The 18,529-nt window shown below is 46.1% G+C and overlaps 1 protein-coding gene across 1 annotated transcript in view; it reads left to right on the forward strand.

Moving 5' to 3' along the window:
* Nucleotides 1–13,616: 13,616 nt before the first annotated feature.
* The window catches only part of MTHFD2L (methylenetetrahydrofolate dehydrogenase (NADP+ dependent) 2 like), a 36,093-nt gene continuing 31,180 nt past the window's right edge, over nucleotides 13,617–18,529 (forward strand). Inside the window, exon 1 of the mRNA XM_075422061.1 lies at nucleotides 13,617–13,765. Coding sequence (XP_075278176.1) covers nucleotides 13,617–13,765 — 149 coding nt within the window. The remainder of the gene's footprint in view (nucleotides 13,766–18,529) is intronic.

Genomic DNA, 18,529 nt, shown 5'->3' on the forward strand with positions numbered 1-18,529 from the left:
TATTGCAATGGTAGGAAGGCGTTATATACCTTAGACTCACTACTGGGAGGAACAGGGTAGCACATTACGGTCAAGCTTAACTGTCTTCTCTCCTTAATTATACTTTTGTGTGGGAGTGCTCTTAGACAAATTATTTTTGCTATTAAATTGTCTCCATGCTCTTTCTGGAAGATTTTTATGTACAGAAAGTATTAGTCACATCTTTTCAATGACAGATGAGTTGGTTTATCCAAAAGTATAAGTACCCGCATACATGAATATCCCCCTGGTAATGCTGCGGTTAGATGAAAAATGAGATTGAAACGAACAATATCAGAGCTGACACATCTTAAAAATCTACTTTAAAAAAAAAGCAACCTAGTGAGGAGATGGATCAGGGAGTGAAGATGAAAAATAACTGTAATTTGAAATAAAAGGTTCCAACCAGGGGATCAGGCCCAGCCAGCATGGGTTAATGAAATGCAGGTCCTGCTTGAACCAATCTGATCTCCTTCTACGACCAGGTGACCTGCCTAGTGAATGAAGGAAAGGCTGTAGATGTTACCCACCTGGACTTCAGTAAGGCCTTTGACACTTTCTCACAGCATTCTCCTGGAGAAACTAGCTGCTCATGGCTTGGATGGATGTACTCTTTACTGGGTAAAAAAATGTCTGGATGGCCAAGCCCAGAGAGTGGTGGTGAACGGAGTTAAATCCAGCTGGCGGCCGGTCACAAGCAGTGTTCCCCAGGGCTCAATTTTGGGTCTGCTCTTGTTTAACGTCTTTATCGATGATCTGGATGAGGGGATCGAGTGCTCCCTCAGTCAGTTTGCAGATGACACCAAGCTGGGCGGGAGTGTTGATCTGCTCGAGGGTAGGAAGGCTCTGCAGAGGGGTCTGGGCAGGCTGGATCGATGGGCCAAGGCCAGCTGTATGAAGTTCAACAAGGCCAAATGTCGGGTCCTGCACTTGGGTCACAGCAACCCCATGCAACGCTACAGGCTTGGAGAGGAGTGGCTGGAGAGCTGCCTGGTGGAGAAGGACCTGGGGGTGCTGGTTGACAGCCGGCTGAACAGGAGCCAGCAGTGTGCCCAGGTGGCCAAGAAGGCCAACGGCATCCTGGCTTGGATCAGGAATGGTGTGGCCAGCAGGAGTAGGGAGGTGATTGTGCCCCTGTACTCAGCACTGGTGAGGCTGCACCTCGAGTGCTGTGTTCAGCTCTGGGCCCCTCACTACAAGAAGGACAGTGAGGGGCTGGTGCGTGTCCAGAGAAGGGCAGAGAGGCTGGGGAGGGGTCTGGAGAACAAGTCTGATGAGGAGTAGCTGAGGGAGCTGGGGCTGTTCAGTCTGGAGAAGAGAAGGCTGAGGGGGGACCTTATCGCTCTCTACCTGAAAGGAGGTTGTAGTGAGGCGGGGGTTGGTCTCTTCTCCCAGGTAACCAGTGATAGGACGAGAGGCAATGGCCTCCAGTTGCATCAGGGGAGGTTTAGATTGGATATTAGGAAAAATTTCTTTACTGAGAGAGTGGTCAGGCATTGGACCAGGCTGCCCAGGGCAGTGGTGGAGTCTCCATCCCTGGAGGGGTTCAAAAAATGTGTAGATGTGGCACTTTGGGACATGGTTTAGCAGGCATGGGGGTGTTGGGTTGACGGTTGGACTTGATGACCTTAGAGGTCTTTTCAAACCTTAATGATTCTATGATTCTATTATTCTATGAAATGTCCTCACACACTTCCTAGAGTAAATGCTATTTTCAGAAGTAATGCAAGCATGTAAATGTCTAAGTCAGACTGGAAGCCAGTAGAATCTACGTGACTAAGAGAGATCATAGGTTATAAATTTAAGATATGAGTAGTATTTGGTGGTAAAACGTGCTGAGGCCATTTATTCTGAAATACAAATGACTTGTTCCAGTTCATTCTTACCACTTTGCAAGTAAGAAAAGGCCAGTGTTCACATTTATTGTAACACCAATACAATTACTAATATTACAGTTATACCATTCTAGTTTGGCTTCACGTTTGCCTGTTCAGCCAAGCAAAGTGTCACTGTCAAAAAAGTAATGTAAAAAAATATTAAAGCGCTATTAGATGTGAACATTAAAGTTTAGCGTCTTTTTCGAATTTAAGGAGATTTACTAACTGCACTATGACAACCTTAGGTTGGCTCAGCATTTGAGGGTGCTGCTGTCTGAAGCTTTAGACAATTCTCTTGAAGGAGATCAATTCAAAGAAGGCCAGAGTCATTAAAATTCTACATAATGGCTAACAGCTTAGAAAAATAGTTATCTTCTTTTGCCTGAGCACCTACAGGCAAATAAAAACCTGTAAATATATTTTTAGAACTCAAGTACAAACAATAAATGAAACCAGTTGTTTTATTCCCTCACAATGGGGACCAGGGCACCACATGCACTAAAAACAGGACCAGGAACAAGACTGGAGACATAACGTATGATGTACAAGCCTGCTGTATTGACACAGCACATATGCTTCAAATTCAGGAAAAAAAAATCATGTTGTAAGTGTCTCATGGTTTCAGACACAAAGAACGTACTTCCTTTCTGGCTAAGTTCATATAGAGCAGAATAAATCACACCAATATTATTCTTGCCTCTACAGCTGCCTAAAAACCTTTGCCTGACATTCAGGTCAGCCGAAGCAGCTGCAATTCCGATTTATTTCCTCCATACTGCTAACACATGTATGAAAGAGTGGCATAAAAAATCGTAAGGTTTTAACAGTGTAAGGAAGGGGAAAGACTTTTTTTCCATCTCAGCAAACATTAAGATTTACCTACGCTCAGAACAGTATAAAAATGTGAAGTCATTTAGGAACACAGCCATGCAACTCAAACTGTAATGTGAAAGCAGATTTTTTTTGAAAAACATTCTTTCTCCCAGGACAGCTTATTTTCTGCTGGGAACTGTCTAAGACAAGGAACCCTGTGTTGTCAGGGGAAGGTGCATCTCTGATGAAGCAGTTCACCGGAGCGTGACAGCGCCAACATTGCACTGCTTGCATCCCAGTAGAAGGCTACCCCGGAAGGCTGCACTGCGAGAATCCACAGTGGAGAATGCAGATCTGCAAGGAGCACTTTTTTCCTGCCAGCACATCCACCTCACTTACTGGAAGCCCTCTTGTTAAAAGCTTGTCTGCGTGTTAGAGCTTATGCCCCCATAATTACGCTGCTACAACTGGCTCCTGGTGCAGTTGTGTCTGCCCCTGCCTTCTCAAGAGAAAATGGAAAGGATTTTGCAAATAGCTTTGACAGCTAATTATTCAAAGCCGTGCCACACCAAAAAGCTGGCAAGGCTGAAGAAGGTGATTTAAAATAATACTGCTAGTGTAGCCTGAAGTAGATTAAAAGAGCTGCCATACCTTCTGCTGGCAGAGCTACTGGGCAATGACATTCTCAGCTGCGCCCTGAGATCCAGAAGACTGGTACAGCTTGGAAGGCTGAGGTGCGAATGAGAGCAGGCATGGAAATGCAGCTGCCCCCTATCTAATGTGCATACGCCAGCAAAGCCCCCCAGGCAATGACACGGCTGGAGCCATCTTCGTGAGTTTCTAGGGACAGAGAGGTCAACTGTCACTGATATTCTTAATAAGCTTAATCAGTGTGACCTGAACATTTTTTTTCTGCAATCTGTCAGAAATTAGAAATAAAATTGAACGGTGAATTCTTACCTAACTGGCTTGTAGGGTAGCTATTCTAAATAAGCCCACGTTTGCTGTTACATGTTAATGATTTAAACCTGGATGCTACACATGCACTGAACAGAGAACTCGGATGTTCAGGGTCAAAGTCAGGGATAATGAAACAGATAAGTTTCAGAATATTAAGAAAAGCGCAGCCAGTTATAGTATAGCTGGCTGGAGCTGAATATTGTTTAAGTGACTGATACCCGTGTTTTTCTGAAATACGAACTGTAGTCAGACTGTAAATTAGGTCAGTAATTTCCAAATGTTTCTAATTCATTCTCAGAAGAGATTTAAAATTAATGGCTCCTGTTATAAACAGTTCTCTCTACAAGTAGTATTTTTAAACCACACAGAGAATGCACATCCCTGTAAATGTGCCTGTTCATCATTTTTTAATGCAAACTTCTTAACTTTTATGAATATGAATTCCACTGAGTTTCGTTAATCCACCCCAACATACAACCTTGTGCCAAATTTACCGTTACGGTTCATATTTCTTAGTGTTGTTGGGCCTCAATTCTGAAAACCCCAGCACTTTATAATTAAGTCCACAAATGGCACTAAATCACATGGTTGACCTTAATAGTACAGATAACTCTTTCCCTGTATGGCAGGAACAGTATTTCACCCAGTCTCCACAGCAAATTCCCTGCTGTGTTTAATGGATTATCCCCACCCACACAAGCCAGTAACCACAGACAGCAAAATAAAAGATTCACATAACTGCTTACATCCAAATACATTCCAATATTTTGTCAACATTCCTTGTAATAAAAAGAAATCTAAAATTCTATTTTCCACCTCACACTGAGATTCAAACTTCGAAAACAGAACATGCTAACATGACTTATACTGCTAAATTTTGCCTCAACAACCATCTTTATCCTTGACATTCATACTTGGTAAGTTTGTAGTAGTGACAAAGTATCCTGGCATAAGTTTTATGCATCATCTCACAAATATTTCTTCATACACAGGCAGTAGTTAAGTCACTAGCACTGTACAGTTCACATATTTCAACATCAGCTGTGTATTAAATGGCATCTAATAATAACATTGTCAGATTACAGGCTGCCATTGATTAGGAAATCATTATTTAAAGTAAAACCATGACAGTATATATTCAGAACCACAGCCTTATTACCCTTTCTGCTCCACCTGCTCCTACAGCACTGAGGTGAGGACGAAGGTACAGTCCTGGAGTACAAAACTGGGTCCTGTGAATAACACCAATGTTTTCCAAAGAGCTGAGCCACCATCAGTTCTTTCCCAAGTCATAAGAATCACGTGAGAGCTCATATTCACGCATGTCACTTTAAACCATGGCTGAAGTGACAAACCCTCCTCGGAATTCAACCGGCCCTCTGCATTTTGAACCTACTTCAGAGATAAAATCAGGACTGGATGAGCATTAAGGAAAGTTCATCATGCTGAACAGCCAGAAGAACTACTTCACAGTTAGTTCAAAATCATCTTTTACTCAATCCAGGTGCAGCACATCTGACTGACACTGGCGTGAGAGGATCTACAGGCAAAGAGCTGCTTAGGACTACCCCTCTCACACCATCTGCACTAGATGAGAACACTTCAGCAGAGTAAGGAAGAACTCGCTTACTCAGTATATGAATAGTTGAACATTATTGCATAGAAACATAATCAGAGGCCTTTTTCATAATGTTAACAGTTGGTTCTCTATTCAGTCCCATTTGTCCGCTACAGACTGGACTGATGCATGCACAAAACATTCAGCAGACGTAGCTGCCACACCACCTGCACACACGCCCCATGTTAAGCAGACATAATAAACCAGAACAGGCCCCATTACTCTACCTGCTCAGTGCCAGCTACATGGCTACTACACCCACTGAATCCTGGTATGTTCATGTGAGATGTTCCTGTTCTGTGGTTATGACAAATACAGCAATACAGAAGCAATTTCGAAATAAAATGTATGCTCCTAGTCTTGATGTATCCTGCTATTTACTTAGTTCTCATTTGGTTTGCCCTCGAGTGGTTTGCTTGAAAGTATTTGGAATGTAACGCAGATAAAGCTTTCCACATGGATTTACTGTGATAGAGGCTCCACAGGGCATGCCAGAGGGATGAGTGTCCTCTTGGGTTTATCGCGTGACGGGCAGAAACGCCCAAAATCCAGCACTTCAGGTCAGAGTGACAAATAAGGCTCTCCAGCGAGAGCATTGTGACACTCCTGAGAAACTGGAGGAGGAAGTGCACCCCATTTGGAGCGATGCTACATGAAGATATTCATACTGAAAAGCCACTACACCAAGCGACCCATGTTTAACCTCGTGTGTGTTAATGCCTCGGGATTTCACAAACATAGTGAGCTACCTGACTGAAGCAAACAGGCTGGAAACCAAAGGAAGGGGGTTAATCACATAACTCGTAGCTAAGTCACAGCAAAGCGTGTTGTAAATGTTAGGAGCTTACAAGAGCCTCCTATGGATAACACGCAGACATACGACAAAAAATCCACAGACTGTTGCCTAGCTCAGGCAGTCGTAGAATACTAATCACTGGCAGCACAGGAGCAATTCTGGGAAACTACTGCCATGCACCCAGTCTGTTCGTGTCGTCCTTCCTAGAGGCAGGTTTTTAGCTACCATTCGGGACAGGAAGCTGGGCTAGATCGATCTTCAGTCTCATCCGGAGCAGCTGTTCGTACAAGAGTCGTGTACTTCACTCTGCAGTCCACCACTATTAGGAGAAGCTGGACTTATCCCTTCCCCTCCTCAGCTCTCGTGGAAAACAGACACATGGATAGGTGGTGTCTTACTGCATTGCAACGACAAAGCACTCTGCATTTCGATGAACCAGGACAGAACACACTAAGGTATATGAAAAACTGTCTCCTTCACTGGCACTAGGGAACTGCTGTAGGTAAGCAACCTCCGTCCCCGACCTTGGCAGTGCCAAAACACACCCACGGACAGACAGTATGAAACACGTTCTTCCCCTTCCCTCCCACCATTCCCTTCCTGCCATTTACAGGTGACCTGAAATTACTGCTCCCTCTCCACAACCTTGGGAAAGTCCTGCCTGCGCTGGCCACCGCTCAGCAGAGTTTAGTGCATCTGCACACGTAATAGCTTTCCTCCAGGGCACGGTGTCTATCAGAAACCACCATCAGCACGTTGTCCTGCTGCAACATGTCTGTCTCGGGAATAGCATGGATTCCAGGGAGATCTACATCACTTGACCAGAGCAGCAGATATTTGCAAAACCCCGAGTCTCCAAGGCAGAATTTTCACTTTCACTGCCTGGTGCACACTGGGACTAAAAGACTGACAACAACCAGTTTCCCTCAAGAGCCAAAAGACGTAATTTACCTCCCAGAACAGATGCCTATTTTATACGTTATTTTTGAAAACTGTAGATCAGAGAAGACTGCTACAATTCTTCCCTCCTGCTCTATGTCATATGTTTTTCTTCAGATGCAAGCTGATCTATTAAAACAGCAATGGAAATATCTTCTTGTGCAACTCTGGATTTTTGCCTCCCACCCAATTTTCAGCATGGAAGTACACTGCCCAACAAGAAATTCTAGTAAAACAAGACACATCAAAGGCCTCTCATTTTTTTAAAGTCCTCATGGGACTTAGGACTTTTTATCATCAGTTCTTTGAAATTCTCAAAATACTAACCGTAAAGAAAGTTAAGCTTGACAGTACCCTAAGAGCTTCAGACAAATACCTATAGATAGTCAAATGTACACAGTCACATTTAGCCTACTGTTGCAACCTAAAACTGGATTTAACCCTTGCAACTAGTTTTCTTGGTGTAAAAAGTGGAACCGGAAAGAGGGTTTCCATGTGAAGTTCCAGCTTTGAGTGACTAGCACAATAGCCTTTCTGCTGTATTGTAATAAACTTGATGAACTGAAAACATTTATAAGATATTTAGAGGAACGGCTAGGAAATTGCTTTGTTCTCCAGAGCTGCCGACCGGGGAAGCAGAATGCTTTCATGGAGAAATCAGAAATTGCTTACTCTACAGAGGTACTCAAAAATGATGACAATTACCATCTGAAAAACATGCCAGTTGTTCGCAATGACCTCTGTGAGAAGCCAGGAAAATTTATTGAAACGTATACTTCATTTGGCATTAAAAATAGAGGAACACCTACTTCGGCAAAGACAGAGCCAAGCATCTCGCTCCATGGATATGAGTTCACCATCCTCCTCCACACAGAAAGAGTGCACTCAGAAACTCACTTGCCAAGCTAGCAGCAATTGTTATAGGGTTTGGGGGTTTTTTGCCAGCTCTATTTGAATAAAGTAGCTGAACACACTGTCAGCAAAGGCACTGTATTTCAAGGGGTTTCCACAGTCAGGCTATAAATATAATAAAATATAATAAAAATTTTATATAAATATAATAAATATAATATGAAGCACATTCTTATTCCCTGCATAGAAATGACTTTGCACAAAAAAGAAACAGCATACAGGCTTTCTACGTGAAACACCTGGCATCATAAATAAAGCTCCCCTACTGACTTCAGAGATTTACCCTATGGAGAAATTTGTCCTTATCACTCCTGGCCTGCGTGTCAGCATAAACCCGAGTTCTCACCTCAGCCCAGAATTTCCTGCGCACTCTCACCTGCTAGCAGCACAGCTTCACTTCTGATACCCACACTAAATAGGTACTCTCAGTTAAGATGCTGTACTTGGTACCTACATGTGATGCTTCTCTTCAATGGATTGTTGGTATCTCCAATATCTATTTTTAGAATGTCTTTCATTTATACTTCTACAACTTTTATTCAGCCAGTGACCTTTCAATAAAGTGCTGATTTCCTGTCAGTTTCCAGAATAATACTGTTTCTGTAATATGCAGACAATAAATACAATATACCCCATAGCAATTATTTTTATTTCAACAACCTTGCTAGTCCTCTCTTCCTCATTCAATATTACCTTTAAATTCCGTCTATAATTAAATCCAAAGTAAAGTATCAAAGTGTCCAGTTTGCACAGCAAGGAAAATATAATCATGTTAATAAAGTTTTTAAAAACTACAGGGAAAGCAAACAAATTCAGATACAGAGAAATGCATTGAACATGGGCTTGCTTACGGTGTTCATGTAACATAACAGACTTTTTTAACATTTACTTGCACTTTCATTTTGACCAGCATCTTCTGCCTTCCAGCAACCGCACTCCTCATCATAACTGTTTTAAACTAGATTTTTACTACTTCACCATCATGTAAAACTGACCCTTTTTCTTTCTACACTCATAACAAACTGGAACATTTTGAGACATTTCTTGATATGTTTTCTCCCATGCCCTTCACTCCAAGAGACAAGACCCAGGATCAACTACACATTTTCATAGATTCATTCAAGTGTTTTTGATGTAGTTCTGCTGACTCCAGACAGCTGCCAGCACGCAGGCTCTCCAGCAGTGACACCCCCAAACCCCTTAGACTCTGGATACCAATTTACCAACCATCAGCAGCACATAAAGGTGTCTTCAAAAAAAAGAGTGCTCAGAGCAACCTAACACAAATCTTCCTCTGTCTTTCCCCAACCCCAGCCCAACACAGTACTTGCAGATTTTCCCCAGGTGATTTTCAGCCCTTTATAGCCCTGCTCATCAGCTGCTCACCTCAGCTGTAAAGTCCAGCATTCCACCTTCCGCCCAGAACGAAACACCTCTTCAGCCCCCAGAAGCAAAACTTGGATAGGAACCATCTGTCCTTGCCTGAAAGAAGAAACACAGAACAAAAAGTCAGTGGTGGAAAGGTAGAGAATTTCCGTTCTCTATTGAACAGAAACTTTGTGCCACAAAAAAAAAAAAATAAACCAGATATAAAGAGATGGGAACTTTGCACTAGTGGCACATTACTGCTGCTATGTCTCTAATTCCCTGCAACGAAGGATAGTGAAATTGTGAAGATATGTAAGGGAATAGCAACTATAATATGCAGAAGACAGCTGTTTTGGAGTCTACATAATGTTCAGGAAGATTTGGAACAATACACACATTTCCAGTAAAGAAAATACCATGAGCTTAGAGAGTCTCATATACATAACATTAGAATACAGTATCTTTTCTGAATTTTTAACATGAAAATCACATTGAAAATTGTGACCTGACTTTAAATAATTTCCAGGTTTTTTTAGTTATGCAAATGACCTGGAGATAAGTTACTTTCTGGGATTGTATACAAACTGATATTTTACCAAAAATTTTAGTCATCGAGTGAGTAGATTTACCAAAACCAAAGACAGCTGAAGTACGGTTTGGCAAGCAACAAGAATGAAAGTAACTAGTATGGGCTTGCTGGGAACTTCAGTGTGGATTTACTTTGTTTTTAACTGAGAAAGGCATCTTCTGTTGACCTCAGTAGCCGTGCTAATTGCATCTGCATACCATAGTAAAAGTAACAAAAAATGCTGGTTTTATGTTTTGCTGATGTATGTTATCAGAAAAATAATCTTCATTTGTGGTTTTCTTTTTTTAATAGAATAAGTGTTAACGTAAGATCCAGGGGAAGATACCTTTATCTGACATAATTTGTAATGTGTGGTTAAACTACATGCTAAAAGCCTTGGCAACGTTTATAATTCTTAATGATCATTTTAGAAGAACCTAAAAAATAACATAAATACAATTAAGATATGTCAATCAAGCTTAAAAGAAGCTTCCCAAGGCTGAAAATCCATCTTCCCTACTGTTCTGTACTCACAGCAAAGAGCTCTCAAGCACCAACTAGATACCTCATTTTCAATTGCGCAGAGGTCTATAATGAGTCACAGCATTCAAAAAGAGTCGTGGCAGAGCAAACATACCTGGCTATTACAAATTTAACTGGTCTAAACTGGACTGGGAAATGATGCAGTTTGAGTAGCATCTGATTAAACTTACAGCACATTTTACATTCCTTGCAATTCAAATGGGCTACTTGGTTTGTTTCATGAATAATAAAAAAACAATGAAAAAGTCAAAATATTACATACTTATGGAAACATATTACAGAATTTGGAGCTTGTTACTATTTAGGAGAAGCTGTTATTATTAATATTAGTAATAGCCATTACTGTCTACCCATGATTTTGTAATCACACAAACTGTTGTTTCATTGAAAATCAAATAAAAACAATTTCCTTGTTTCTCCACGAAACCACGGATTTAAAGGAGCCAATAATATTTGTCAAAGGCATTATAAATATTTATTGCTGTGGTTAATGACTCCTATTTTATTTACGTTTTAAAAATCATACCAGAACCTTTGCTCCAAATTCAGTCCCACACCAAATTTTCCTTTGTCACGTAAAAAGGCCCTTCCCATTGTTTCTACTGACAGGTTCTGCAGAGCGCAACAGTAAGACAGGGCACAGGGAAAAGTAAAACCTTCGTTTATTTTAATTGTGCTAGAAAAAGCCCACGTCCAACATCTGGGGCCTCTGCAGACACGCAGTGCTCTCTCCCCGAATGACACAACTACCTAACTCGCCCGAGCGCTCCCAACACCGTGCCCCTTTCAGAGCGAGACCACGCCAAACGCTAGCGAGTGACCAAAAACGCACCCGTCCATCGGCTTTCGCACGCTGACACGCTGAGTTACTGCCTTCACCCCCGGAGACAGGGGTGCCAAAACAACGGAGATTAAAAGCTCACATTAAAACAGCCTCGGCTGGGTATTTTATTTCTTCACTTCATGCCTTGAAACTGCACATTTGAGCCAGGATTTCTCTGAATGTACAGTGCTGACTTGTAGCCTGAAGACTCCTCACAGCTGCATGGGAAGCACAGAAAAAGGGGTTTTAAAGGCTCGCCTGCGCCTCAAGACCCTACACGGGAATCTCCATCCCGAACCCGGCTCTTTCATTCCCTCCAGGGCAGTTCGCTCTCTTCCCTACGCCAGCTCACCGCGGCGGTGAACAGAACCCGCGCTCCCGTTGGCCTGCTTCCCCGCAGTAGGCCCTGAGGGAAAGCCGGACACCCGGACCCGCCCGCCGAGCACCGCAGGGGCTGAGCCCGCCGCCCCGCGCTGCCCCCCCGCGCCGCCTTCCCGCGCCTCGCCTTCCCGCGCACGGCGCGCGCCGCCCGCGGCGGGGACGCGCCCCCTGGTGGGGGAGCTGAGGCACAGCCCGCCGTGATGAGCTGAGGAGCAGCCTGGGGAGCTGAGGAGCAGCCCGCGGTGCTGAGGCACAGCCCGGGGAGCTGAGGCGCAGCCTGGGGAGCTGAGGAGCAGCCCGCGGTGCTGAGGCACAGCCCGGGGAGCTGAGGAGCAGCCCGCGGTGCTGAGGCACAGCCCAGGGAGCTGAGGCGCAGCCCGGGGAGATGAGGAGCAGCCCGCGGTGCTGAGGCACAGCCCAGGGAGCTGAGGAGCAGCCCGGGGAGCTGAGGCGCAGCCCGGGGAGCTGGGGACCGTCACGGCACCCAGTGACAGTCACGGCACACGATGACCCACATAGGCACACCCAGACACGACCCCAGAAGGCGCTGAGGAAGGAAATCCCTCCAGGCTTCGAGCGATGCCCCGTACGGCCTGCTCTTCCCCCTGGGAACCGGCGCTTCTGAGCACAGCCTGAGGGACGGTGGGCCAGGGTGCAAAATGCCATCTGTGAAACAAATCGGCAACGCATCTTTTGTGTTTAGTGTCTCTCCGGCTCCAGCAACAGCCGTGACTCTCACTTCTCACTCACTGTCCAAAAGTTCCAGATGATAGATTAGCATTTGGAGATCATTTTTCTCCAAACAGAACAGAAACGAGAAATAATCATGGGAGTAAGGGACAGTGTACGTAACTGTGTCACCGAATCTTGGATAAGTGCCTTTTTTTAAAAAAAACCTTTATAATTAATGCAGTACGTACATGCTGGATGCTGTGCAAAGTTTGGTGCCGCTGCTGTTCATAGAACAAGAGACGGCGTCCTCAAGGGGAGGACTGACACAACATCCGCAGCGCTGGAAGAGAAGGAGATGCCAGGAGGACAGGTCGTCACGGAGCACCGGAGCCGCGTTCCCTCAGCAAACACCGAACTAACCGATCGGAAACTTGGCCAGCGCCGCAGCACAAACTGCAGCCTCGGCCACCCGCTGCGGCTTTCCAAAGCTTCACGAAGGCATTTGCCAACTGTCAGCGGGCTCAGCATTGCAGGTAAGGTTGTTATTCTGGCGTGCTGTTTACATGCTATTTCAGATCTCAGTTTGTTTTCTTTTTCCCCTCCACACAGAAGAGCTTTTCCACACTTCTCAGTGGAAAATCCGCCAGAAAACATGGCAGAAAGCACTAATAGGCAAATAGCAAGGCAGTTACAGAATCCCAGCATGGTGGGGGTAGGCAGGGACCTCTGTGGGTCACCCAGCCCAACCCCCTGCCCAAGCAGGGTCACCCAGAGCAGGGGGCACAGCACCGCGGCCAGGCGGGGCTGGAATATCTCCAGAGAAGGAGACTCCACAGCCTCCCTGGGCAGCCTGGGCCAGGGCTCCGTCACCCTCAGAGGGAAGAAGTTCTTCCTCGGGTTCAGCTGGAGCTTCCTCTGCTTCAGTTTGTGCCCGAAAGTTGTTCACCAGACCTGCCCTGGGCGAGCAGGCGGTGCAGCTGAGAATCACGAAGCGCATCGCTGCGCGTCCGTGCAGCTCCCGCTCGGTGGCTGCCGGCCCTGCCGGTGCCGCGTTTCGGCGGGCACAGCAGGAGCGGGGTGCCTGCCGCCATCGCTGCCCCTCAGCACGCCAGCCCGCAGGCGTTGCCAGCCCCAGGCCGCCTCACGGGCGGTGCCCGCCCGCAGGCGCGCCCTCACCTGAGGCGCCGCCGCCGCCCTCAGCCTCGCCGGGCGCCGCGTCCCTCCCACCCCTCGGCCGCGCCGCTCCGTCACGGCCACCGGCAGCCCCGCCCCGGCCCCGCTGCTCGCCCTGGCTCCTCCCCGCGGCGCTCGCGTCCGTCGGGACCGACATGGCGGCGGCGGCCACCGCCTTGTGCTCCTTCTCCCGCTCCTCCGCGCTGCGCCCGGGCTGGGCTCCGCTGAGGCGATGGCGAGCGCTGCCGCGCCCGGCGCGCCGGCCCGCCTGCAGCACCGGCAGCTCCCCTCGCAGCGCCGCCAGGTACGCCTTCATCCTCCGCGCTCCCTCCTCTTCCTCCTGCTCCTCCGCCTCCTCCCGCCGCCGCGTAACGGCCGCTCGGCGGCCTGCGGGCAGAGGTACCGGCCGGGAGGGAGGGAACGGGGGCTGCGTGCCGGTCCTGCGGGGATTTGGAGGGCGCGCTGAGGCGGGGAGCCCGCCTCGCCTTCCCGCCGCCCCCTCCCCACGGGGAGTCTGGCCGTTAGGCGCCTGCTGCCGGCACCTCGGAGCCTCTCGGCCGGCTCACGCACAGCTGCTGTCTGTGTGCGTTCTGTGGCGTCCGCTGAGGGCTTGTAGGCGAGTCCTGTAACCTCATCACACGGAATGTTCCTGTCGGTGTGACGGGGCGCGCGATGGGGACAGCCCGCCCTGCTGCAGCACGCTCTCCTCAGCAAGGCGGGTGGTGCGATGCCGTGGTGCTCCTTTGCTCTTGAAACAACAAATAAATACAAACTCTAAATAAACAGGTAGACAAACCCCAGGTGGTCCGGCGTTGTCTGCTGTAGCACTGCGGCGGGCGGGGGTCTGCCAGTGTTTGCCAAAAGCCTGCGTTCCCTTGGGTGAGCACCGGCCTCCGGCGCTGGGACCCTGCGGGTTGGCTTCACTGTGCTGGCTGGGCTGAGCCTCTCGTGTCCGTGTTGCGGTGTGTGTCAGCATGTGGGAGCGGGGGCTCAGCTGAGCTCTCAGTCGTCGGCCTTTTCGTTTATACTGACGTTGTCTGAAATACTGACCGGAGAGTTCGCTCAGTTCAGCGGGCCATGAGTAGCCTGCACTGTACGCATCGCCATTGCTTTGTGTTTTCAGACGTGAAAGGATTGGTACGCTGTGCTGTGACAACTGCAGTCGGCGTCTGGCCTTGTAGGTATTCTGTACATCCTCTACGACAGACGATTCAGTTCTGCTGGTTTTGACACAAAGAGCTGTGTTTCTGGAACAATGCGTGACTACTACTGCTCTTTGCTGCTCATAACTGTTTTTTTCCAGTTCTGCAAGAAGTAGGTGGTTCTGTAATAATGACTTTAGAGAGGTTTTGATATGGTGTCATGGGACTGAGATCTCATTGTGATGCCCCATGTGATTTTGGGCTTCTAGTGTACAGGCTGATCTAAAATAGTAGCTGACATCTTTCCGTCACAGAATGGTCAGGTTTGGAAGGGCCCTCTGTGGATCACCCAGCCCAACCCCCTGCCAAAGCAGGGTCACCCAGAGCAGGCTGCACAGGACCGCGTCCAGGCAGGGTTTGAATATCTCCAGAGAAGGAGACTCCACAACCTCCCTGGGCAGCCTGGGCCAGGGCTCTGTCACCCTCAGAGGGAAGAAGTTCTTCCTCATGTTCAGACAGAACTTCCTTGGCTTCAGTTTGTGCCCGTTGCCCCTTGTCCTGTCGCTGGGCACCACTGGAAAGAGTCTGGCCCCGTCCTCCTGACCCCCACCCTGCAGATATTTAGAGGCATTTCGAAGGTCCCCTCTCAGCCTTCTCTTCTCCAGGCTGAACAAGCCCAGCTCCCTCAGCCTCTCCTCGTAGGAGAGATGTTCCAGTCCCCTCATCATCCTCGTAGCCCTGCGCTGGGCTCTCTCCAGTAGCTCCTCATCTTTCTTGAACTGGGGAGCCCAGCACTGGACACAGCACTGCAGATGGGGCCTCCCCAGGGCAGAGCAGAGGGGCAGGAGAACCTCCCTCGACCTGCTGCCCACACTCCTCGTAATGCACCCCAGGATCCCATTGGCCTTCTTGGCACCCAGGGCACACTGCTGGCTCATGGTCAACTTATCCCCCAGGGCACCCAGGTCTCTCTCCGCAGAGCTGCTCTCCAGCAGGTCAGCCCCAAGCCTGTACTGGTGCATGGGGTTGTTCCTTCTCAGGTGCAGGACCCTGTACTTGCCCTGGTTGAACTTCATTAGGTTCCTCTCTGCCCAACTCTCCAGCCTGTCCAGGTCTCGCTGGATGGCAGCACAGCCTGCCGGTGTATCCACCACACCTCCCAGCTTTGTGTCATCAGCAGACTTGCTGAGGGTACGCTCTGTCCCTTTATCCAGGTCACTGATGAACTGGCACAGGTTGAACTTTCTGTAATGTCCTGCAAGTCACTTGATGCACCAGCAAGAAAGATTCAGTACGTGAATTGTTGTAAACTCACACAGGGCTCAGAAGAGCATCCATGAGTGGGTATGGTGATGGTGGGACAGGATGGCATAGGAATGCTTACTAAATCTGTCATTACACCTGGTTAAGTTTTTCATGTGGATAAAATTTAAACTAATAATTCGCATATTGATTTCAGTGTCTTGAATAGCTTGCTGCAGCATGGCCTTCCTGTGCAGCTGATGCGTTCCTTTTGCCTATAGTTCTTGTACAGTATTTCAGTCACAGGACTTAAACTATCCAGATTCTAAACCTGAGGAGCATCAACATGTTATACTTGCTATTTTTGTATTTGACAGTTGTGAAAAATTTTGTTTACTTGGGAAAGTTGTATACACTGTCTTTCTAACAAATAAATAGAAGACTTTGAAGAGCACTACGGTGCAACTAAGGAAAATGCCAAGGTATTGGAAGTTTCTCCTTAGCTGTGTATTTAAATCTTGTGCTTTTTTTTTTCCCTCCTGTGAGAGTTAATTTTATAACTGGGTGGTCTGGTGAGACAAGAGTTCTGAAGGTCCAGGTAACGAAAGTGACAGTATTTACTGAGTTGTAGTGAAACATTCTTCTTGATGTTTATTTTGCGTATGAAAATACTAGTTGATGTGTAAGCAAAATTGACAAAAGCGTAAACAATTCACAAAAGCAGTTGACTTCAGGAAGACAGCTGATTTCAGATGTTTTCAGGGTGACCTTTGTTTTACTTAAACTGGTTGCTCAGGAGGTTGCTGGAATTGCCAGGTGAGCTGAATTTAAGTGTATTTTGTGCAGCAGGTGTGTATGTGTATGCTGCGGCTTCAGCTTTCCCTGATAAACTCTCAGCACCTTATGCATCACATCTGGAGAAGCGCTCAAAGCTGTAATGGTGGTTGAGTAAATCCAGAGACTTTAAAAATGTGGTATGAATAGATTGTGATTATGTAGCAGAAAGTAGGTTCTTGATGCAATATACTTCATGAAAATAAATCAGCTATGTTACCGGAAAAGTGATGTTAGTGCCACTGTTTTCTTACTTTTGGGAAGGTGGAGAATAATCTTGGAAGGAGGGGCACTAAAACCTCTCCATTTGGAATGGTAAATGGCAATGCATTGCCACCTGATTTGTTTCTTTTTTATTATTTGCATCTAAACCCAGGAATGACTTCTGCTTTTTAGCCGCTGGCATTTAAACAAGTTTCTTTCAGTAGCTTGGTAGGTAGTAGCAGGAAGACTGAGGTGTTGTTTCGGGTGCCGTTAAAATGTGTGAACAGTTGGTTGTTTTTTTTCCCGGAAGTGCTGGCAGCAACTGTCTGTTTCCAAAGATGATCTTATTTAAGCGAAGAGATCATTTCTTGAAAAGAACTATGTTATGGGTGGGATGGTGCTTCTGGCAGTTGGTTCGTGCTTCTAGGAAATTTTTTTTTCCCCCTCTCTTGGAGACTAGCAGAGCAAAGAAGTTGTTTCAGAGCTCACCACTGTGCATTTCTTCCATATGCTAATATTTTGGAATCCTTAATGTTCTACCATCCATGTGCCTAGGAGTTTAAACAAGTGCCTCTAAATCGGTGTCTGATGGTTTTTAGATGTTCTCCCTGTGTGTTGAATTGTTAAACGTTTCTCACATTTGAGTACGCTGATAAACAAATATGCATCTTATAACAAAACATTAGTCATATGATATTTTACTCCAGTTGCATGGTTTCTTGTAGTAGAGTGCAAAACTAGTTTTAGACCATCTCGGGAAGCACGGTAGGGTTTTTTTCGTCTGAATGTTGCTCTAGGTGTGCACTTGTTCATCCCCCAGCATTCGGTACAGGAAAAACCCCAGCTGATCAGAGTTGCAGCGCTTTGAAAACCAGTCCAGTTTTCACATAGAACCAGAATGCTTTGTTGTTTTTGTAAATGACTTTGGACTACTTTCAGCATAGCAAGCTAACTCAACATATATTAAACATCAATTTTAAACACATTTGTGCACAGACATACATAAAGCTTCAAACATGCATATTTGCCGAGTGTTGAAATGTTTTATTTCTGGATGTTCAGGGTAGTCAGGCAAAGGAAAAGATTACTGCTGAAGGATGTCAAGCCTTTATTCTCTTAATACCTAATCAAACTTTTTATAATCTACTAGGGCTTTTTTTTTTTTTTTTTACCTTAACAAGGAGGTTTTTCTTTGGGACTAAAACCACATTTCTGTTACACAATAGGTAATGCATGTTTCCATGATATACTGAATTTGTACCCTTGTCTTAAAATTCTCGGTGAAATTGTAAACCCACTAGAACTAATAATGGTCAAGAGAAGTAATAAATGGTGCTGTCTTCCTAGAAAATAGAGGTAAAATACTATCAGATACTTTGCTTATTTTATGTGCCAAGCAAAGTTCAAGCAGCGGAAGTCGAAGTAGCCAAACATGAGGTGTAAGAATAAAGTCATTAATTATGATGATTCAGTTTATTTTTTTAAAAATCTTTCATAGGAAGAACAGTATGTTGTCTTGCTGTAATGATGACCAGCTGAGATAAATCATCATCAAGACTGAAATAATTTGTTTTAGGATCTTTCTAGGTAGTTGTCATGTGTACAACCTGTTGAAGTGTTATGGTTTCAATTTGTGTAACTGAAAT

This window comes from Opisthocomus hoazin, chromosome 5 (genome assembly GCF_030867145.1).
Source record: "Opisthocomus hoazin isolate bOpiHoa1 chromosome 5, bOpiHoa1.hap1, whole genome shotgun sequence".
NCBI classification, from domain to species: Eukaryota; Metazoa; Chordata; class Aves; order Opisthocomiformes; family Opisthocomidae; genus Opisthocomus; species Opisthocomus hoazin.